The sequence below is a fragment of the Pleurodeles waltl genome, chromosome 6, assembly GCF_031143425.1.
Source record: "Pleurodeles waltl isolate 20211129_DDA chromosome 6, aPleWal1.hap1.20221129, whole genome shotgun sequence".
NCBI classification, from domain to species: domain Eukaryota; kingdom Metazoa; phylum Chordata; class Amphibia; order Caudata; family Salamandridae; genus Pleurodeles; species Pleurodeles waltl.
This window is the reverse complement of record NC_090445.1, coordinates 857,169,633-857,193,596: the sequence shown is the minus strand read 5'-3', so window position 1 is coordinate 857,193,596 and position 23,964 is coordinate 857,169,633. Positions and strand designations below refer to the sequence as shown.

Here is a 23,964-nt window from a genome sequence, read left to right as displayed (position 1 = left end):
GGGCGTGTTGGGGTCAAGCTCACAGCAATGCAAGGTCGGAGGGAAGGAGGTGGGGAAACTGACGACAACGGAATGAGTGAATGGTGGAAAGCTGACGATAATGGAGGGTGGAAACGAAGGGGCTGGTGGCAAGCTGTGACAATGAAGGGTGGAAGGGAGGTGCTGAGGGCAAGCTGACAATAACAGGGGCTAAGAAGGGAAGAGTTGGGGAGAAGCTGACAACAACAAATGATGGGAAGGGAAGGTCTGGTGTCAAGCTAACAACAGTGAATGGTAAAACGATAGGGCTGGGGCAAACTGACAACAATGTTGGGTTAAAGGGAGTGGCCGGGGTCAAGCAGACAGACTACAGTCAAAGGGAGAGGGAAGAGCCGTGGCGGGCGGTAATTTTAGCAGGGGGGGTGAGTGTGCACACTTAGACTCATTTATTCACACACGCACGCACATCATTTCACAACACTCATCAAATATTCAAACATACATGCACGCACCAAACATTCATTTAAAAAACACACTCACAAACACACACACTTAGCTTCAGCTCGGAGGTCCCAGGAGGGTTGGGACTGCTGCCTTCCCTCATTGGCTGATGTTAGGTTAGCCAATGAGGAAAGGCAGCAGTCCCAACTTCGTCACAGAGTGGGATGGGGTCAGTGAGACTTCTGACCCCTCCCCACTCTGTGATGAGGTGTCACTGATTGACACTCGCCCTTGGCGCTTCAGGGCTTAAACCTGAAGCGACCAGGTCAAAGTCAATCGGTGACGCTTCCCTGAGGGGAAAGGCATTTAGGCACCTTTGCTGAGCCGAGGAGGTCACGCCCATAGGTGCTGTGACCTCTTCAGCACAGCAAAGTTGAGCTCAGGCAGCCCGGGGTCTGCGCAAATCAAGCATGTCTCGCTCCTGGCTGCCTGATCTGAACAAGAAGAGTGTCTGTCAGGCTGACCTTTGCTCAGCCTGCTAGCCACTCTTCATGAGGGGCAGAAGGTGGGGGGATGAGGCCCCTCCACCCTAAAGGATCGACAGCGGCTGGGCTAGAGGCAAACAAACAGACTGAGGAGGGTCAGCGGGCAAGAGCAACATGGTGGGGGGCAAATAGAAGAGGGAGACAGCACAGAATAACGCTCTCTGATGGAGTTGTTAAACATAAAAAAGTAGCGTCTAAAACAATTTGCATTGGAAGGACACAAGTAATGTGTCCATGCTCCCGGGGAGGGACAAACACATACAGAGGAATGAAGCCTATGATTTCTGACCAATAAAAAGCAAGGAAATGAGCCAACCAATGGTAAGAAATGGGTTGTCTCTAAGCCCACCGAATTGAAAACAAAAGATTTCACAAGCGACAGCGTATGTGCTGTCTTAGATAAGATCAAGAAAGGGCATTGGTCTATGGTATAAATGGATTTATGTAGTGGTAGAAAGAGTGTCTCTCCTATGAAGTAACATTCCATTAAGAGGGTTTTTCCGTTACTCTCTCTTTCCAACTCGCTTTGTAGCTCTTGTGCAGTTGTTTTAGATGAAGGTGTAATGTCCACAATAAATATGCTTGGTTACACAGCTTTTAACTGTATTTGCAACCAGTTGCTATGTTATCTCAGATGAATGGAACTACATGTGTGGAATATGTTAATCATAGGAAGTTAGAAAAAACAGCTTTGCATGATTGTCAAGGCCCAGAAAAACTTTAGTGTGCATGTACTGTTCCCTACTTTTCATGAGAAGATGATGATCCTTTGCCAGACTCAAAAAAGACAGACTGAAAGAGTAAGTACCTGCACATTTGTGCCACATAAGACAGCCTCTTGACAACCAGGTCTGCTTCAAGATTTCCAGATCCAAGAAATACAACCTGCCCCTACAGAAACACTATTGGCTGATCTGCTTCACAAGCTAATTGTACTACTGCTCATTTTACACCAGAGTGACACTGCATCCAATGTTTCCAACATCTGAACAAAGTAGGCGGGACAATTGCTTTGCAACTATTTGTAAGGCAAAGCTATATATGGGCCTAGCTATATGTCAGCACTGCCCGTTATTCCAGCCGGATTTTGGATAAGAACGCCTGTTATCTGCACTTTCTATGATGAAAACAAATTATCTTCAAAGCTAGGGCCACAAACCTTCGTTCTGCTGTTTGATGTGCAGCTTTAGCTGCTGCAAATACCAGATGTACTCCAAAAGTAGAGAATAAAAATGAACTGTTATAAAATGTTACAAAAGGACAAGGGAAAAGGGAAGTAGAAAAAGGGAGAAAGGTAAGAGAAAGAGAGAGCAATGAAGGGGAAGAAGTAGGCAAAGGTATGAGAGGGAAAGAGTTAAGAAATTGTCCCGGAGACTTTATTGATACAAAGAATAGGGCACACCACAGGCCGTATTATGCATAGTTCCTGAGTGTGCAATGGTTGTGTGCTCTTGCTTTGTGTGCCCGGAACATTAATAGGGGCATCATCTTCAGAGAGTGCTTTCATTTCCATGCAGGTGTGGCCTCATGCAAATGAGGGAATCACTTTGCCTCTGTGCTAGTGCCATTTTTGCAAATAGGCCTTCAAGAGTTGCACTGAAAATGTGTTTCAAAGATATGGTGCACTGTCAGTATTCCCCCATGAGGGCAGCCTTCTGGAGGTGGGGAAAAGGGGTCCCTTGGTCCCCTCACACCTACCTCCAACAAGCGGGCGCAGTCACTCACTGCACCCACCAGCAGGGGATCTCGTCCTCATCTGAAATGCAGGCAGGTGCTGCCTGCACAGTAAAAGACAGATCGCCTGCTTCATGCAGCTGCTCTGTCATTCACTCATGTGCTGCCCCTGGGACAGGCACTAGTTTGTGGCTGCTCTGGGGGCAGAGCATTGTCTGTAATAGTGCACACTGTCCACGTTTGCACCTGTCTCACCGGTTTAAGGGAACACTGTGATGCAAAGCGTCAGTGTGCAAATTACATAACACCGAGCCAGATGTTCTACTTAATTGACACTCCCACATTTTTCATGTTATAAAAAAATGCTCGATGCAATGCAAGGCGCTTTCTATTGAACATGACATAACTCACTCAAGACTTAGAGCCTCATTATGAGTTTGGCAGAGGTGATTACTCCATCACAAACATGAAAGATATCCCATCTGCCGTATTACAAGTTCCATTATGTCATATGAAACTTATAATATGACGGACGGGATATCTGTCACGTTTGTGACAGAGTAATCCCCTACGCCAAACTTGTGATGAGGCCCTTAGTGTGCGCACATTGTTGTACTGTCCTCCCTCCTTTATTCATTCTTCAAAGACTATGATGCTATTGTGGGTTCATTACCATCCTAACTTTCCCCATATGGTACTTGATGACATGAAGCTTAAATGGGAAAGCAATCAACAACACACACTTTGTGGCCAACTTCAATTTGGCCAATCTCTAATAAGCAATCACTCCATCATATACACATGCACATGAGACTACTATTGACTGTTGCCACGTCGCAGAGACTCATTTCTCTTGAATTGATAACTCTCCCTCTGACCATCCTATAACAAAGAAACAAATATTTTAATAGGAAATCTTTGTTTGTTTCCCATAACAAACATGACTAATGAAGCCACTAAAAGGGAAGCCAATTATTTAATGGAAGTATTAATCTGACTCTATGCAAAAGTTCCTTTGCCCAATCTCCATGACCTCTCCCACCTCCCCAAATCCACTTCTCTCAACATATTGAACCAAGTTCTTCATTTGGTATATAGGGCTCACTGTCAAAATGTTTTGAAGGATATCTTCACCGCCCCCGATCCCACCCGCAGTGGGTAGCCTACAGCATCAAATTTCTTCTCTCCCCTCCACACATAGCCCATATCAACTCTGATGTCTTTTCCACTGGCTTTGCTTCCTCTCTACAAAATCTCCACCATTCGTGTGACCTTTGCCCTGCTCCATTCCGTCTGACTCTCACCCTTTTACACCTCCTTAACCCCTACTTATTTAATACAACTTGTATAATTCCCACACCCTCCCGCCTGCACTATTTCCAGTACTTAACTCTTCAAGGTCATCATTTTCCTCTGCTGATTGTGTGGGTCCCCAAATTAACTAGTATTTAAACCTCACCACCACAGCTTTCTCCTGTATGCTTTTAATATTAATCACTCACTCCCCTGTGGCACTCACCTAAAAAGCTTCCAGTCGCCAATTATGAAACCACATCTCATAAAACCTGCAGCTGGCCCTGCTATTCCGTCTTTCAAAATGTTGCTGAACAACCCGCATTTTACCAAACTCTTGAACACCCGGAATTCCTTTGGTCCTTTCACTACTTCGTCCTATACAATCTACCAAAACCTCTTCAATCTGCCATTTGTGTGCTGCATTTCATGGAAACTATCCTTTGTTTTCTGTGATAGCCATAACTTCTCACCTATTCACACATTTACTGATCTCCCGAGAGCAGTGTTGGTAACCTTTAGACTTCTGTGGACCACACCTTAATCACTACTGGAATCGAATAACCCTCATTAAATAATTACTGGAATCCGTGGACCTACACTAAATAATTATTGTAATATGAGGACCCTCACAGAGTCATTATGGGAATCTGGGGACCTTGACTTAAGCAATTTGAATAACTGGACCACAAAGCAATACAAAAAAATACTGAAACAATCATTCATCAAACAAATGGTGAAATATTTTATTTAATTCACAAGTACAAAAAAATCTTTTCAGTGGGGAGGTTGGAGTTTTCCTAAATTCAGTTGAGGCCACCTATCACCCGTACTATATTCTGTTTGCCGCACTGGCACTGCTCCCAAGAATCAGCCTGAGGATACCAACTTACGTTTTTGCCTCCAATTTCAAAAGCCTTCACATTTACAGTACTTTTTTACGTTTTCTGTTTTACTTTTTGCTTCTTTATGTATATACACTTTATTAATCTATTAATACAATTTAATTTTCTAAGCAGTCAGAATCCACTGAGTAGGCATCGTGGACCACCCTGGGTCCTCGGACATCACAAGCTTTCATTCTACTTTTCTGGTGGTTCATTTCCATCTTCCGGTCTACTCGTGATTTACGCCTACACTGCCAACTCCATACCCTTAGGTGGCCTCCAAAGGTCATCTCTTAATGCTTTGCCCCTTGGTGACATCATCGAGTTATCCATTCTCCTCTACATGGATGATAATCAAAATCTTTTTCTTATTTTCATTCCTCAGCTTTCGCCACCATTTTACCGCCTCTGCTTCTCTTAAAGCCACCCATCATTGCACGCCTCTCCACTTCCTCCTATACCATGTGATCATAATTCAGACACTGTGAAGCCCTGTGCGTCATCAGATGGATATGTCACTTATGGAGACTGACCTCTCTTAGGTGAGTCTGGGGGGTGTACTGTAGTAAGTTTGGGTAGGTGCACAAAATCAACTTTGCACTCGAGAGAGCTGGTAGTGCCCTGATCTGCAAATCTGTATGAAAGCCCCTGCTTTTCTGTCTTTCCAAATGCTTGTAGCCAGGAAATATGCCGAACCCTGCTTGCATACCGCATTGCCATGCGTGACTGAGTCTTAATTGTACAACAAAATGTGGAACACATGAAAAACAATTAGAGACTCATGCAAATAAGCAGACTGAGTATGGAAGGAATTCTCTTAAGATAATATGATTAACTTAGGGATTCCTTTTAATATTGTTACACGCTACAGTTTTTTTTATAAAGCCACGAACCAGGCGTGGTAGTCTGACGGCAAGCAATGATCTTCTGCCCATATCAGAATAAAGAAATAAAGGTCTGGGCGATGTGAAGTGTGGCTCGATGCTTAAGATGGCACTTTATCTACAGGCAGTGATATTTCTGCGTGTGAGTCCCTCGCTGCCAACAGTCTGAAATTAGCATAAAGCCATTTTTAAGGCTGGTTCAACACTTCTTTTGCATAGTTTTACTGCTCAGGGCTTTGCGGTCCTCTTAAGAGTGAGCTAACTGCTTGGGTACACTCTTGTACGCAAATTTATTAAGTTTTCTTGCAAGACAGTGCAGCATCCAACTATGTTGTGTTGTGTTGCATGAAGGGGAAACACACAGTGCAGAGTCATATCTATTGTGATTGTCTTGCTGCTAGGGTCATCCCCTGCACCGGTGAACAAATAGACTGCTGTGCACCACTTTCTGCCTTGTACCGTGCACAGAGGAGACTGAGCAATGTCCATCATAGGGTTTGCGGTGGAAACATATGTAGCGTCTTCCCCAGCCCTGGAGTATACACATGAATGATGCCACATGAGAGCTGCATTCAAATGTTACATTATTCATTGGCATACACTAACATATTGTGCATTACATCACATTGTTAACCATACCTTAACACCTCCCATCCATTGCATACTTCTTGTTCACAGTCTGCCCAGAATCATAAGGGTTCTAGTGAGGTTCTAGTGAGCATACCTCTAAGACGCTACATCTTCCCAGTTGTTAAATAAAATGTGGGAAACATCACCAAAATCTAATTTCCTATATTTAATTGGTGAGACACTCTTACTTGTCTGCCAGATCGGGTGGTTCAAGATGAATGAGGTTCACCCTAATTGGGCGACAGCACTATAGGATCAGGCTCTTGAGCTGGACCAGCTGGCAGAGTCATTTCCCATACAGTTTCAGAAATCGATGAGTGTCTCTGTGGGTGTTCAAAATGTGATGTGTCCCAAGTGATGGATTGTCCAGGATGATGTGCTGTCACCATATGTCCTTTGCACTCCACAGCCAGTAAGGGATCAAGATCAAAAGGGGCATTCATTTTCTGTTTCCATTGTTGCTTAACCAAATAGCAAGATGGCTGGACTCTCACCCACTTTGGAGTGACGAGTTGATCGATAGGCCCAGAAGGCCTGACATATGGCTGGATTCCAGTCAATTCCCTCCATGGAGGCTTTTTGAATGTCTCTCTTGAGGGTGCCCATAAATCGTTTGACTACACCATTGTTTTGTGGCCAGAGAGTCGTACTCTTTTGGTCGTTGAGGTGAACGAGGAATTATTTAAACTCTGTAAAAGGGTGGGCCATTATCAGACTGGAGAATCTCGGGATGCCTCATGTTGCAAAAATGTTATCAAGCCGTTCTTTGACTTTGTCATGAGTTGTCGAGGATGGGTCTTCCACTAAAGGGAAACGTGAAATATTCGTCTATGACTATCATGAAATGGTATTCATTTTCTAAAGGCCCAAAAAAGTCAACTGCAACTCTCTCCCAGGCATGGGTATGAAACCTAGACATTATTATGGTTATGGTTATTGGTGATAGATGGTTATGGGTGATAGATGGTTATGGGTGATACAGTTGCAAATGTGGCATGCCTTTAACTCTTTCTCGATTCCGTCATCTAGCCGAGGGAACCATACTCGATCTCTCAGTGCTCTTCTAGTGGCCACAGCACTACAATGTCCTTCATGGGCCAGTTCGATGACCCACTCTCTGAGGCATCCAAGTATGACAATTCTTGAACCTCTTACTATCACACCTTCTCGAGTGACTGTTAACTCATGTGCATTCTTTTGAAATTCAACATAGTCAGGGGCTGGGTCTTTCTCCTCCAGGATTGATTGGTGATCAGTTCTTTAAATGCATTCATGTCTTTGTCTGCATTGGTCTCAGCAATGATCTGTTCCACAGATAGAGCAGCTGGTGTGATGGAGTTCACAATAAGGTTGAGATATGCTTCAGTTGTCTTGGCTGTCAAACTGTGACAATGCAGCAGAACTAGTGAAAAATAGTCTGCTGAGTTTTGTTCCTTTTACCGTTTGTGTACAAATTCATAATCATAATCTTGGAGATGTAACCCCCACCTCTCAATGTGAGAGGGCATCATAGTCTTTGGGTTCTCAAAAACTTTAAGCAACGCCATTAGTCTGTGATGATGATGAATCGTTTTGTGTAAAGTAATACATGAAAGTGTTCACAGGCCCGCACTACAGCTAGACTCACTGGATGAGAATGAGCACATTCTGCATCAGACAAGCATTGAATGGCATAGACCAAAATGTGTCTCGAAGCATCTGTATGACCATTGTGTTGATCAAGGATTGTCCCTCATCTTACTAGGCTCAGATCAACCGTTATTTCAGTGTGTAAGTTTCTGTTGCATTCTCAATTGCATATTTGATGTTTTTGAAACTCTGGTCACATTCTTGAGACTACTGGAAAGGTACATTTTGCTTTGTCTAGTCTCTTAGTGGCGTGCTCACTATAGCAAGGTTGCGGATATATTTTGAGCAATAACTGGCCATGCCTGAAAAGGATCTCAGCAAGGTGACATCTTGGGGGAGGGGGGGCAAGCGGATGATAATGCTTGCACCTTGTCTGGATCTGGAGTCATCTCTCCATCAGAGAACATGTGCCCAGAAAATGACAGTTGGTCTTGTGAAACTCACACTTTGTGGCATTCAGAGTGAGGCCTGCATCAATGGATAGCTCACTTGGGTCAGGACTTTGTCATGTTCTTTTTGTGTTCACCCAAAAACCAGTTTGTCACCACTATAATTGAAAGCATGCATAACAGGTTGAATTACTCGGCTGATGACATCCTGAAATTTTCAGGAGCTGAGGACACACAGAAACTCAGTATCTCATGCCTGACCAAGCCAACATGAGTTGAAAAGGTAGTGATATATCTGCAGTTTTCCTCTAGATCGAGTACATGATATCCTTTATTCAGGCCGAGGGAGGAAATTATTTTGGCTCTGTACAATTGCATGATCATGTCGGCGATGTGTGGACCAGGATGCCTTTCTCCCTCAGTGGCTTTGTATGTCTGGTGGAAGGTTGAACACAAATGTGCACGCTCTGCTATTGTCCCTTTTTGGTACTACTACTTTAGGTGAAACCCAGGACGTGAGGTCTGTAGAGAGTCCAAGGATGTCATGTTTTAAGAGGGCTGCTAAGTCTTTCTCTACAGCGTCTTATAGATGGAAAGCAATGCTGTTGTGTCGCTGAGCAACAGGGTGAATGTCTTCATTGATGTGAGGCTGTACTTTCATTTTCTTGAGTTTTCCCAGGCCGTGGAACAACAATGGGAATTGGCTCGCGGAGGTTGTAGTTAGGGGATATCTGTCCCATGTCAGCAGCAGTGGCAAAGCTGATTAAGCAAGCACTCAGCAAAGTCCCTGGTAGAACGTGAACAGTGGCTCGCACCAATGTCTTTTTCATTGCATTGTTGCTAAGAACGACCTTTGGCTTGTAATGATTCAGAAGCAGCCCAAGTATATACCTTTGTGCTTGGTGGAGTGAGGTGAGGCACAAGTGATAGGTTGTTAAATTGTTTGATGCACCAATGTCTATGATGAAGGTTATTGGATGATCATTCGCTTTCAACTTGATTTTTGGACTGTGCACAAGTGACGTTTGCCGTTCTGTTTGCTGAACTTTCTTTTTGTGGATATCATCAGTGCACATTCCTCCTCTTTTCTGGTTCTTGATAGTGACATTGAAGATCCTTTGTTCAATTAGCTCAATGTGGCTGATGATGCTTTTCAGTTTCAGGGGCGTGGCGTGAAGGTTTCTGCGCCCAACACTTAGTTATGAAGTGGTTCTCTCTTCAACAACCTTTGCAAACCTGTCTCATGGTGGGACATTTATCTTCACTGGGAAATGAAAATCCACATTGGAAGTATAGTTTTGATTTCTTTGACGACGTCGACCTGCCTGTATCCTGCTTATGTTTGTGCCTGCTTTTCACATCAACACTGATTCATGATGTGCCATTCCTACTTCCATGTCAGCAGCTTGTCGATCTGCTTGTTCTTCTGCTCACGCAGCCATCCGCATTTTCTCTAGACTGTGTGTTTCTCCTAGCATGTGCCTTCTAAACAAGACACATGGCTTCTTGAAGCCGCAGAACTTGCAATGTTTGATGAATGTACTGAGTCTTTCAACAAATTCAGCTATTGTTTCACCAACCTGATGCGTGCTTGGTTGAAGATAAACCTTTCACAGTCAACATTTGGAATCAGTCTGTGAGATTTTCTTTAGGGCTTCTTTTACCCCGTCTTCCACAAGGTTTTTTTGATATTTGATGATCTTCTTGTCATCTTCCTCTAGTTTATCTATGAATGTTCCAATCTATGGGGCCCACCTAGCACTGATGTTTTGCTTCTTGGAAGCACCGAAAGGTGGTGGTGGCTTCAAGAACACGGCAGCTTTATATTTTGCACTCACTTCTGCTGCCATTGAGAGCACGTGCTGTTCAGACAGTGTTCGCCGTGCAGAGTGGCACCACTAACGTCTGCAAGCAGAGGTTGCAGGAGGAGTGTGCGTCGCTGGGTGCTTCCATCTCCCCTGGCGGTGAATACATTTTCTGTCTTTCGTACCTTGCTGATGCGATCGTTATTTCTTGCTTCAGCTGTATAATCGTTCTGTATTTGATGCATGTCACAGCATCCCTATTTACTTCAGCAGTTTGGCGGGTGTTTTAAAATGTACTCCTTAACAAGGCCTTCTATTACATCCAAAGCTGTGTAGAGGCTGTAGCAAAGCCTTGACTCCACATGTGCCAGTGCAGACCACTCTATATATCGATTTTGAGAATATGTGGGAATGCACAAGCAGTTTGCTGTATCGTTGCAAACTCTCAGGGAGAACAGTCTTGTCTTCTTGGGGTATGCATCTCCTACTCGTCGCCAGTATTAGCATCATCCCCAGTCGTGGAGCATACACATGAATGACGCCACATGGGAGCTGCATTCAAACGTTACTTTATTAGGAAAAACCCCTTCAATGCCTTGAGAACCTTTCAGGTGAGTAATTGATCTCTATAAATCCTGATTTTATTTGCATTTGATTTATTCCTTTGCATACACTAGCATAATCTGCATTACATCATGTTTTCTGTTATCCACACCTTAACACCTCCTATTCATTGCGTACTTCCTGTTCAGAGTCTGCCCAGAACCACAAGGATTGTAGTGAGCACACCTTCAAGATGCTACAACATACACTTCCAGGACAAAATATTAAGCACAGACAGCAAAAGGGTCAGACGCCTTGGATGTGAGCTGTGCACTTTAGCACTTGTGATTCTTCGGTCTCTTGAGGAAATGAATGCATTCCCCTTTGTGGCTGTTTCTACTAGCTATTTGCCTTTGACACAAAGGCTTGTTCGACTACCTTACTGGATTGTGTATTGGGCAAAAACCTATGGGCATTTTCATTGAACACCCCTTTGAAAAGCAGAGCAACATTGATTCGGTGCTATGAAAGAGCCATCTTACTAGTGTAAAGCACCTTTTGCACTGAAAAGTAAATCCCTGCTTCTGCTTTGTGCTGCTTTTCACCATATTGCGTTGCTTTGCATCATGATAACACCGGTGCAAAGCTTTTATAACTCTGGGATGTGGGCTTTCTTCAGTCAAAAATCAAACAACATTTGGAAGGGGAATGCTACTGACCGGCTGGTGATTGTTAATTGTGTTTTCTTCTTCTGTAGACGCCTAAACCGGAATCAGCTGAACTCTCTGCCAGAGCTGTTGTTCCAGAACAACCAGGCCCTCTCCAGACTGTGAGTACAAAGGGTCTCCTAGAAGAGTTTGAGAGGCTGATATCCAGCCATGCATTAAGAACATATTGTATACTGTGGCATGTCTCTCTGTGTAGTGACTTTTATGCAGTAGAAGAGCTTAAACAAATGCTTGGCAAGGTGGGAATTATAAAACAAATGTTTGGAATTAAATGCAGTTTTTCTGATTAAAGCAGTGTTTTGTATATTCATCCTAAATTACTTCTTTGAGTTGAGGGAATATTTAAAGCATGGCCATAACTCCATGGGCCTTATCACGGAGTTCCTGGATTTCTTCCCATTAAGCACACCCCGAGGAGCTCAGTTAAGAGTATTTACAATTAGAACCCTGGGATTCTTGACAAATTAAAATTTATCGTTGCAATCTGTAGTTAATCTGTCAATTTTGAGGCCGGAGTCCCCTGGAGTGTCCTTATTTTCACCTGGAATTTGATCTAGGTAAAGTGTAGCTGGTCGGAGGTAAATGTATGGCCTGTGTAATTCAGATCACAGGAGTTACTGTCCCGTTAATCAATTGATGCTTTTGGAAGCTGCAAGGTTCTACTAATTGTTGGATATAATAAAATCATGGAAAATACATAGCATAGTCTTTGTAATTAGCATAACGACAGGACAACACATGCTCAAGTTGTTTTAGGTGGCGGCTACTTAGAGCGTGAATTAGAGACGAGTAGTTACGATAATTGAAGAAACTGGATCAAAGAGGTCCAGTGCAGTTAATCTATCCAAAACAGCAACAGCAGAAGCTGATTGGCTAATGCAAACTCCCATCACGGAGTCCCTGCTTGTTAAGAGAATGCATGGTTACAAAGATATGCAGAAGCCCGAATTCTGGTATATTGCGAAGAACTGTAATACACGGTGCCTCGCTATGTCTTCAAGCTTCCGTTTAACACAAAGGGAGCTAAAAACAGGGAACTACAGAAACTTGCCAAAGTTCACAAGACAAAGAGAAGTAAAACTGAGCTTTGACCTCTAGTCACAGGTTCCAAACTCTGTGCTGTGAAAATCTGACTTTGCCTCTTTAGTTTTTGTTGTATTTCAATAACACAGGTCTACAAAGCCTTGTTTACTTATGTATTGTATTGTATTGCAATAGTATTTATATAGAGCTTACTACCCCTGACAATGCGTCGAAGCGCTTATGTGTCTTAAAGCATTGGCATTCCGACAGCTACACACAGTTTAGCATTTTAAAAGACATGAGAAAAGGGAACCTGATTTAAAGGGAGAATGGGGATGCAATGTATCCGGTAATATTTACTGAAACTCACTGCTTATTTTTCAGAGCACAGCTCGTTCTTAGTAAGGTGATTCTGGGGTCTTGACATGCCAAATAGCAAGGTTAAAATCGCCATGTCATCCATCTTCAGTGACCCATGGCAGAAGCTAGCATACCACCGAGATCAGGGCCACTTGAATTTTGCGATTGTGCAGCCGCAGCGTTTTTGACATAATTGTAAATTTGCCTCATAATCTCTCATCTACCCCATAGTCTGCAGACTTTAGCAAAAAAAGATGTTTCTATCTCAAACGGTTTAACAGTTACTAAAAAGGCAGCGAAACATGTTGCCCTGCAGTGGAAGCTCCTTTGCAAAGATTGCTAGGTCATTTTTCTGTTGCTTATTGTTACATTCGGGTGTCAAACTGGTACTAAGGAGGCACAACTAGTCCCCAGACAATGTTAACAAATTTAAAAAAGGCAAAAAAATGAAGTAATACTATCACATGGGGCGCATAATTTGGCATAATTTGTCTTTTCTTGCCGCATAATTTACTCACCCCTGCCACATTATTGGGCCCCCCCTGCCGCATAATTTCAGTGGCCCTGACCGAGACTCACACATTTCAGATGCACTTTCACCTCTTTAATGGGACAATGCATGTCAACTGGACTGCTCTATTTTAGTGGAAGCGTGCATGCCTTTACAGGATATTCCATAATACCGTTAATAGGTCAGTAGAAACCTTCCAAAGAGCAGAGTATGCTTTTGTCATTTATAGCATTATAATTTAGTCTGCTAGTTTGTGGCTTTTTTAAAGGGACAGTATGTCCCTTCCAATGAGGAGAGCCTGCCTTTAACTGCTTGCCTGAAAAACTTTAGTTTGACAGTACCAATAATACTTTCAATGGGATAGGACCTGTATTTCAAAGGGCAAAGCATGTCTTTAACAGTAGACTGATGTACTTCAGTTGGACAGAGCATTCATTTATAGAGTGGCCTACAGTGCATACCTCCTAATGGGCAGGGCACTCCTTTACCAGCTAAGCTGCTGTACGTTAGTGTGACATAATACTATGAATGGGGCAGAATGTCCCTTCTAATCTGCAGAACATGTCTTCATCAGCCAGACTACTACACATTAGTGACAGCAGTGGCATAAGGTGAAAAGCTCAGCCCCCCTGGCAGAATGTGATGAGGGACCCCTGAGTCTCTCATATTTCACAGATATACATTGGGCTTGGGTTGAACGGGGGTCCTCGGTAGTTTTGGGGTCCCATTAAAGAGTCAGGGTCACCCCTGCACCACAGGGTGTACAGGGGCCTGCATTATTCCCCTGGTGAATTTTGCATGCATTTATAAAGTGGCCCACAGTGCATGGATTCCTAAGGATGGAAACTGCTTTCATCGGCTAGACTGCTATACTTAGTGGGATAGGGCCTGCCTTGATAATGACTCCCACAGTACATACCTGCGAATGGACAGGGTATGTCTTTATCACCTGTACCGCTATGCTTTAGAGCGGTGAACAAAAAAGTGCATGCGTGCCTTTATAAGGGACCCATGGTACTTTGAATGGGGCAGTAGGTGGCCTCTAATAGGCAGATCATGTCTGGATCAGCTGGACTGCTACACTTTGATAGAACAGTTCATGCTTTATTGTGGAACCAAAGTATTTTTAACAGCTCACTGCATACACTTGTAACTGGAGCATTCATTCAATCTGTGGTACTTTGCGTCCTTTGATAAGCCAGGCATGGACACTCCAAATGGCAAAGTGCAGTTTATTTGCTGGACTGTAAGAGTTTCAAACTAAGATTCACAAAGAAAAAAGAAAAACAATCCTCCCTACATCCACGCAGAGCCTTCTCTTTATTTACATTTCCTGACATGGGTCTGTCAAGCAGAAACTACACACCTAATGCAGCCCCCCCACCAAGCCCTGGCTGCTACTAACATCAATAAGGACGCATGGGGCATGACAACAGGAATGACAGACCGAGAGTGGCCTGATGTACATCAAATTTAGAGGTTACTTTCTCCTCCTGAGGACTTAAGAAAATTGAAAAAAAAGGTTCTTGAGGGAATGCATATCTGTGGTGCGACCGGAATGTTTATTTTCCACTAGACATCCATTTTCAATCGGACATACCTCTTTACTGCAATACTTTTATCATGGCTCTTGGCTGTTTCCTAGCAGCACTGCGGTAAATAATTCTGTTTGTATAGACTGGACTAACATAAAAAATGCATAGCTGCCACGAGCACCAGCTTTTATCACAAAATATTTACCCCTTGTAGGGAGTCTCACCAATAGGCCAGCGGCAGAGCCTCCGTGCAGGCATTTTGAGGTGCTGAGTGTCTGGATCTCTTTTTGATTTTTATCAGTTACATTTAACTGCATTTCTCATTAGCGGTAGTCAACCCACATGTGTGGGACGAACATCTGTGCTTTGTTCCCTCCGAAGCATGGGACAAGAGGAGGCTACGTCCCTCGAGTGGATTGCTAACCGCATTTGAATATTAAGTGCCTGGATGCTTCAGTCACATCTGGAGATGCATATTTATGATCTGCACAGCCGATCCTTTTCATTGAGGAACTGAGCTAATTTTATTTTCTGTACTCTGATCAGTCAGCAAAGTAAATCTAAAAATGAGACAGCTCTCATTTTCTGCATCTTACGGGGGGGCGTTGGTTTGCTCAGTTCAGACCCTTTCAAGATAAGCTTGGGATTGTACATCTAATTCTTTGTTGTTACTTTGGAAATAATGGATGCACCATTCTGCGTGAGTACCTCTTTGACTTGGCGCTTGGTGATACATTATACACATGAAACTCTACTCACTTCTTGCACTTTAAAGGGCAAATGAACTATTGATTGTTTAGAGCTATATGGGCTGTAAGATGGGTGCAATGCCGGTCAATTCAGACTGATCACAGCACCTCAGATTTTCCCATAACTGATTATGCACGGGATGTTCTTTGCCGTCTTTCGCCTGATGCGTGGAATTGTACAAATGGTGAACTGCGAGGGTCACTCATGCGCTACATTGGCGAACAGCCTTATTAGACAAGAGGCTTTGGGAGGTATGTTGTCTTACTCTCAAGAAGAAAGGATCAGACTAACCAGGGTGAAATTGAGGGGTGCATGCAACAATGACACGTGAATAATGCAGAGCACATGCAGAAGCAACATGTATTGTTAAAGTGGAGCAAAAATTGCAAAACTACCTGGTGTTCTTGTAGAATCCGCAGCTGATATGAGAATGGGAATTTGCAATTATTTGCTCGGTAGCATGTGGGCGTGTTTATAAACCTGAAAAGCCACCGGACGTACCATGTTCACCTCCTATGGCTTTATCACTGTCCCACTTTTTTGTAAGTCTTGGGATACCCCCTTGCAGAACTTCATGAGGCCTCTCCAGACTCCTTGAAGGGGCAGATTAGTGACTCCTGCCATTATGAGACAGAAGAAGAAAAGACTTACATACAAATTTTAATGTGAAAAGGACTGCGTGCCCTTCATCTCCACTTACACTGACGCCAAGTAACAAGGATCACTCCAGGTGGGTAGGAATGAGTCCACCATGCCTTCTTGTGCATGATCTGCAGCAAACCCACCTTTACAATAGCGGAAGTGAGAAACATTTACATTCCTTCCATTGGGCCTCAATACCCCCCAAATGGAGGGATCCCAGAATGATTGACTGCGCATGAAACCATTTTAAAAGTAGTAGCAACAATATGCAATGGTGCTTGTTTTATTGTATAATAGCAGAATCATTTGTGAAGCAATTTTAAAGGGTTTTGAGTGTCTGTAGCTGTGCCTGGGGCAACGTCACAATTTGCCTCCATAGTCCTTAAATGGGTGCTTTGCGAATAATGCGGAAGCTGGTTTCCTTCTAACAATGGTGCATGCCAGCTAGCACAGCAAAGCACACTGGGGTGGTGATTGGTGATCTCAGAATATGACTTTTTCCTTTGGTACACTGAGTTGTACTATCAGGTTAACAGTGGTTCCATAGTGAACAGTTGCTTTACTGACTGTCTACTTCATTGTTTTACTAATTGAATATGCAAAATGTTAACATTTATTTACGTCTTTTCGTTTGCACTTTGAGGAAAAGAGTTGGAGTTTTTGTTTAATGCCAAATTTAGAAGTGCTGGACGGAAAGGAATGTAAATTGTTATGTTTAAATCAGTGTAATTACATGCTATCAGAAGAGGATCACAAAGTCTGTTGCCAATGGAAGCTAAATACAGAGTAAGAATATCACTGATGGCGATAGATGCAAGAAGCATCCTAGACACATCAGGCAGAACTCCACAACATCTAGCAATTTTATTTCTCTAATGTAGACAAACAGTGCGGACCGGGGTGGCTCGAATGTGGTTTATAGTGGATACCCTTAATTCATTCCTATACGTGTTGTGATATCAAATAGAAAGTGATATATAAAGGGGATAGAGAAACAGTGACCTACTATTTTGATCTGCCACATTCCCCGTCCCCTCATCCTCTGCATTGATTCCACCACTCGATGTCCTTCCACAGACAGCCGGGCTCTGAGTAGAGGCATTACAGAAAGGGCACCAGAACCCAGCAAGATGGCAAGGGGTGAGAAGGAGAACTGAGGGGGCAGGAAGCAAGGAAGAATGGACCTCGCAGATGGATGTGTCAGGGAGAAAATTTAATGACATGGCTTTTACACAGAGACTGAAGCATGGGCTGGCGACGTTAAGGGATGATGAGAACTCCGGACAACAGGACTGTCCCAGACATTCTCTGGCATCATAAACATGTGAAGGAAACTCGGGGAGCAATAAATAAGTGAGAATAGGTGATGTCCCACATATGAATAAATAAGTAACATGCAAAGATGTGGAGGTGGATTTGTGTGTAGAGCACCTTGTGGCAAGGACTTTGTGGGTTGATTGCCACTTTATTATATGGTAAATATTCTTTACCACATTGCCACCTCAGAACAGAGCAAAGATGGATTACTGCTATTTAGATGCTGGCTACCACCTCTCAAAGTCTCTTGTGTTAGTTTTAGTTTGCACAGTTTCACTTAAGTCCAATGTAAACTCTACAGAAACAGGATTGTCTCAACCAATGCTAAAAATGAAGTATAGTTGTAGCACGTACTACTGTGCATTATCCAGCCTCCCCCTAAAATAAAACTTCATGAGTGAGAAGAGTGATTACACCAGGATGGCAGAGTTAAAAAAAATGTAAGTAAACTGTGGATATTATAGTATGTAGCATGGTAGAACACGTCTTACTGTGGGAAGTTAAGCGTGGTTGCTCACACATACTTCTAAGCGGAATAAGGTAGGCTAGGAACAACAGATATGCATTTAGCAACATGAAAAGTAAAAAGTGCTCCAGAAAATGTCATACATTCTTTTAATGGTGCTGTAATGAAATGGGTCAAATTAGACTTACCGTTTTGGTTACTTTGAGGTCTGTTGCCGACAACTTTAGTTCTCTCTTGGTAGACTTATGATTTTCAATACATAATAAATACTTATGGAGGGCTTTGAGTCAAACCTCTGCTCATTATTGGGTAACTTTGTTGTCTATCTTGGCTGTCTGTGCTTGATTAAATAGATTTAATTTCAATCCATTTTCTTGTGGTTTGTCACCAGTAGCAGCTGATGTCAGGGGGCGGGCGTGGTGGGGGTTGGATGTCATGAACAGCAAAACACAACAAACAGAGGATACAAAAAAAGATAAAAAGAACTTACCTGCGGCCGCCGCATTGACGCTCTTCTGCTCCTCCCCACTGCAGGCTCCAGTGCCCTGCGGGCAATCCTAATGCTGCTCTCATGCTGCTGGCAGCATGAGAGAAGCATCGGGATTGGTCGGCGTGCCTTGGCTTTGCACTCCCAGAGAGACTGGGAGCCTGTGCCTCCTGTCTCCAACCCACCAACGCAGCTCGCGTTGGAGACAGCTCGCTGTGCATGTCGGTTTGGCCGACCTGAGATGGCCGGCCAAACCCAGATGTGCACTGATGGCAGTGCACACTACCATCTCTCTGTCCCCCCATTGCGCTTGGCCCCAGCCCCAAGGCTCAGCCCCGCCAAACTTGAAAAATAAAGCAATAATAAACCTTTTGTGTTATTGTTTTTTTTTTCCAACTTTTGAGGCTGCTGGCAGGGGGAGACGCTTCTGTTGTTTGTCTCAGCCGGGAGCTTCTTCACCTTACATTATTTGATTAGATGAGTTGTATTCTTCCACACATACTTGAGGGGAGGTTTTTTTAAAATGTTATTATTGAGCCCTCCTTTGGTATGTGTTTTATTGTGTTTCCTTGCTCTCTCCCCCTCTTTCCTCTTTATTACATGTGCACTTTTCGTTCTCCAATGATGCTCTTCACCCCAGCTCCTGTCCCATTCACCATCCTGCTGGCCGTGTAACAATTTGTTAATTAATTATTTTTATGAGGGCTCAGCAACTGCGAAGTGGTGCCAGGACACTCACTAGCTTTCTCATGCTCCATGGGCATTAAAAAAAAATGTTAACATTTGAATTTATCTTTCTAACATGACTTCCTGCCTTTTTACAACACCAACCTTTAAAGGCCACCATGTGTCATGACCCATGTGTACACATGCATCAAGCACATGCATGTGCATCCACTGCCGTGAAAGAATGGGTTTTCTTGAAAAGAAAACCCATTGCAACCTTGTCTGTCAGGTGTGCACGTTTTGCATGTGTCACATGCATTGCTCTGTCTTTCAAAGTTGAGATGTATTGGCTTTGCCAATGCTAGTTGGATAAGTGACAAATCCACTTCATTTACTGCCCTGCTGACCAAACAGCTTTAATGTTGTTTGATTCATAGGTTCTGGGGTCCAGAGTTTTGCTTAGAGGCAAGTGGACGGTGTTATCGAACTTTAGGGTGCTGAATAATAGAGGTGCTTAATCTTGATTCCACATCATGCCTCTTTCATTCACCACCAGAGACCCCCTACCTTTTATCTCATTCTTGAAGGTTCTTATCATCTTTGCTTTTGTCCATTTGTCACTGCTTTTCTTTGTTTCTTTTTCCTTCTTTCTGCTTTGTGTGTTTTAATCTCTCTTTTGTTCTTGGTCAAAGTCTGATGAGGAAAGATAAGTGTTGGTCCTTAAAAAAGAATGCTGGTGCTCAAATGAAGTATTGCACGTTTTTCTGGACAGCATTGTATAAATCGCTAAAAATGATTCTATTGTAACATTCAACGGTTTAAAATGCATTCATTTTTGTGACGTTTGTGTTCATTGGATGAACTTTTAAAACCTATACGAACTATTATTCAGCTCCAGTATTAGATCGCAAACCTCACATAGGCCCTGTTTTAGAAAGTGTGTAAAATTAGATAAAAACCCTAACAATTTCCATATGGAGCCACGTGCGCTCTAAACACTTGGGTCAGGGCGGCAAATAAACTGAAAGATTTGGTGTGCTCAGGTTTTGGAAAGTTCACAGAGGCGAGGGGGGTTATAGAGCATAATTCCCAGTGCTTTAGTCTAAGCAAGCCTGATAGACAATACTGTCAGTTTGGCTGTGACTCGGGGCTTAATTGAGGAGTGACAAAATCTTTCAACACTGCAAAACCCAAGGAACCCAGCAGGCAACAACACACTTAACTAAACCCTTCCTACTTTGCAAGGTATGTTCTTCTTAAACCCTACGTTTGCTCGTTTGTAACTTCAGCATGTATGTGACTGCGGGAGCTGGTTATCTCGTAGCGCCCAGTGTGAAACAAGTTACTTCAAAGTGCTTTCCTGCAACTCTCAGAGATTGATGGATAGGTGGGCTTCTCCCCTCTTCTGTAACTGCGTGCGATTTCTGGATCTTGTAAAAACAACAGGACAAGAATTCTCAATCGAGGCTGGTCCTGTAGTCTTTGGAACCTGGATAAACTGAGGAAGGCAGTGGGTAGCCTGTGCAATCCTGCGGCTATGGGCGTTGTAGAACACACAGTGAAGTTGGACTCTCCAGAGATCCTGAACCGGAAGTGACGAGTATGACAGGGGATTCCTTCCCTCATCCATCTTGCATTTCATTCATTGAACATAGGCAGGCCTGGCTCCTCTCCCCTCCTCATTTCAACCCTTCCCAAGTCTGAATCCCTCTTGACCGGTCCATCAGCGTAGGCCGCTCGAGAAGGGCTCGCGCTCCTGATTATGTCATCGCTTGCCGGACAATTAGCAAGGCTTTGGGGACCATAATGAATCCAATCACAGCAATGAAAGGATCGTTGCAAGGCTGAAAACCCCTAAAGTTTATAGTAAACATGAAATTCCTTCTCGCAGAGTGGTCTGCTGTTGCCCTTGCGCTCCACGGGCTCTCTTTCTTTCTAGAATGTTTTAAAATTCCTTTCTTTTGCTTGCCTTTTTCATGCGGTTGAAGTGTTGAAAGAGTGTTAGCATGGGAAAATAAATATTATTTAACCCAGTGAAGAAATGGTTTGCAAAGTTTTCTGAGCCTCGGATGGAATTTGCAATGCTTCCTGCCTTTTTCTTTAAAATTAAGTGATATTAATATAGACCATATCAGAGAGCAGCCATTTTAAAGAACACTGATAAAGTGGTACATCATAACGTGCCATTTACCAGCTTCCTGAAAAAATGGAGGGATAAAAAGTGTCTCTATGGTGTCTGACGTGAAGTCATCTGTTAACCCTGAAACTGACATTCTGGCCCAGAAAACAGATTTTTATTGGAACAATGTCTGTGCCAAGTCTGCAGTCAAAGATAAAGAGAAAGAGTGCGCTTGTACATTTTGTGTGCTTGCTTCAAGGAGAAAGGAAAGGAAAAATCAACGAGGGACAATTAATGAAAGCGATAGTATAGCTCGAAAAACATATACATATGCTTTTGGGCAGAGACAGTGAACAAAAAAGAATATTCTTTTGCGCTCTGGTCCCATGATGAATGAATGCTCGATGGGTCCAATCAGAGAGTGGAAGATGGCTTATGTGAGGAAAGGATGCAGTAAAACGTTGCAAGAAGGATCCCAGTGTTGTAAACGTGGGATTAACACGTGCTCTGATATCAGCACTGCTTAACAAATGAAATGCTGTGCTGTGCACAGCGGTACATGGATGTTTGGGAGAGCTTCACAAAAGTTTGTACCCGAATCAGGACTCTGTTTGGATTTTGCGGTAAATAACAGACCTCGGTGTTTTTGCTCTTACGCCTTTCATCAGGTAAAACTGGCAGAATCTGTGTGGGAAAAACACTCACATTCCGAGTTTGCACACCTGGGAAGCAGTGGTTAATTGTAAATAAAAACGTGCCAGTGCCCAAAGTCCTGCCCTTAAGCCTGCGGCTGCTGCAATTAAATGTGCGAGCACAGAATACTGAGGCAGCCTAATTCTAACATCATCCCGGACCTCTTTAACCCAGTTACAGCCACTCCCTGCCCATTCAGCCCACTCTTGCAGCTTTCTATTTTCTCCCTCTGTGACGCTTTTTCGTTGTTCTCTTCCTCCTTTGTGCCCGTCAGTGTATTTTGCTTGCAGTAAATGCTTGATAAAAAAAAAAAAAAATGCCGGACCCCAAAAATAAGTACCGATGCCCCCGACCGGCAATCACCGGCTCAATATAAGCACATTGTATTAGTGCCGTATTCCCAAATATGAGACGCAGAACCCAGAATGATTTGTTAAACTACCCTTGGGTAACAGGACGACCCACGGTATCTGTATTTACCGGTGCGGTATTATTGCTGTGAGGAGCTGCACTGTAAATGAGGCTCTTTACACGGTATACATGAGCGGGCCCCGTGATGTGTCATGAATCGGAGCACTAGGCGAATCTAGCGCAATCCGTAAGTGGCGAGGAGGTGCAGGAATGCCATTTTATCTCACATATGACCCCGGCTCATTCCTCACAGTTAGCAGCGCTCCGGCTGTGCACGAGGAGCTAAGCAGCAGAATTAATGCAAACAGTTACCATGACAATGCGACAGGGCATTCCCCATTGTTGTCATGATTGTTTGCATTACAATGTTTGTCTTGTTTTCCGCTGACTGAGCTGAGATCCCTGGCTGTGTTTGCTAAAAGCCACTGTCAGGAACAACAGCTGTGGCATCTGACAGCCAGAGTCGGGTGTCTGAGGTCCCGTTCAGGGAATAGTGTATCCGACAAATCACAACGAGAGTGTGTGTGAGCGCGAGTGATAGCGAGGGAGAGAGAAAGGAAAAAAAGAGGGATGGCCGGAGAAAGGCAAAGACAGATCGAGATGGAGAGAGGTGGAGTGAGGTGCAAGAAAGACAAAGACAGAGATAAACAGAAAGGGAGGGGTGTGTAGGTGAGAGAAGGGTAGAAAAGAAGCACGAGGAAGGATGAACAGAGAACCGGCTTGTGTGAGAGAAATAATGAGAGAGGAGAGAAACGAGACATAGTAAAAATAAATACGAAGAAAGAGAAGGGGGGGCAAGAATGTGTGTTTGTTAGTGAAAGAGTTCAAGAGGAGAGATAAATATACTAAAATGTCTGAAAGAAAAGGAAAGGAAGAAATGGTAGAGACAGAGGTCGCGAGAGGACTGTGTTAAAGGAGGAAAACACAGAGAGAGGTAGAAAGAGGGAGGAGAGAGAAAGGGACAAGCAGAGAGAGAGAAAGAGAGAAGAAGAATGAGAGAGAGTTGTAGGGAACAAAAATAAAAATGAGAAAGTGTGCGTCAGGGAAAGAGAGAGAATAGGAGAGGGAAGAGAGACCGAGAAAGAGGCAGATAGATGGATAGATAGATAGATAATGCGAGAGTTTTAGAGAGAAAGAGCGAGAGCGAAATATAAAGAGATAGACACATAGGCTCATATTAATACCTTTTTAGCGCCACATTTGCTTCATTGTTTGACGCAAAAGCGGCGCAAACTTACAAAATATAGGCCCATATTTATACTTTTTTTACACTGCATTTGCTTCACTTTTTGATGCAAAAGCGGAGCAAACTTACAAAATACAATTATATTGTGTAAGTCTGCACCGCACTTGCATCAAAAAATGATGCAAATGCGGCGCAAAAAAAGTATAAATATGGGCCATAATTGTTTAGTAAGTTTGCGCAGCTTTGGTGTAAAAAAATTACACAAATGCAGCGCTAAAAAGGTATAAATATGGGCCATAGAGCGAGAGAATGATAAGGAGCCAGAAGTCAGCTGGAAATCTCCCAACATGCCTTTGTGTTCTGCTGTAGGC

At 43.4% G+C, this 23,964-nt stretch overlaps 1 protein-coding gene across 1 annotated transcript in view; it reads left to right on the top strand.

The window, feature by feature from the left end:
* SLIT1 (slit guidance ligand 1) overlaps positions 1-23,964 on the top strand; it is a 687,657-nt gene that overhangs the window by 134,405 nt on the left and 529,288 nt on the right. The window contains exon 4 of the mRNA XM_069239602.1: positions 11,457-11,528. Within this exon, the coding sequence (XP_069095703.1) occupies positions 11,457-11,528 (72 nt within the window). The remainder of the gene's footprint in view (positions 1-11,456; positions 11,529-23,964) is intronic.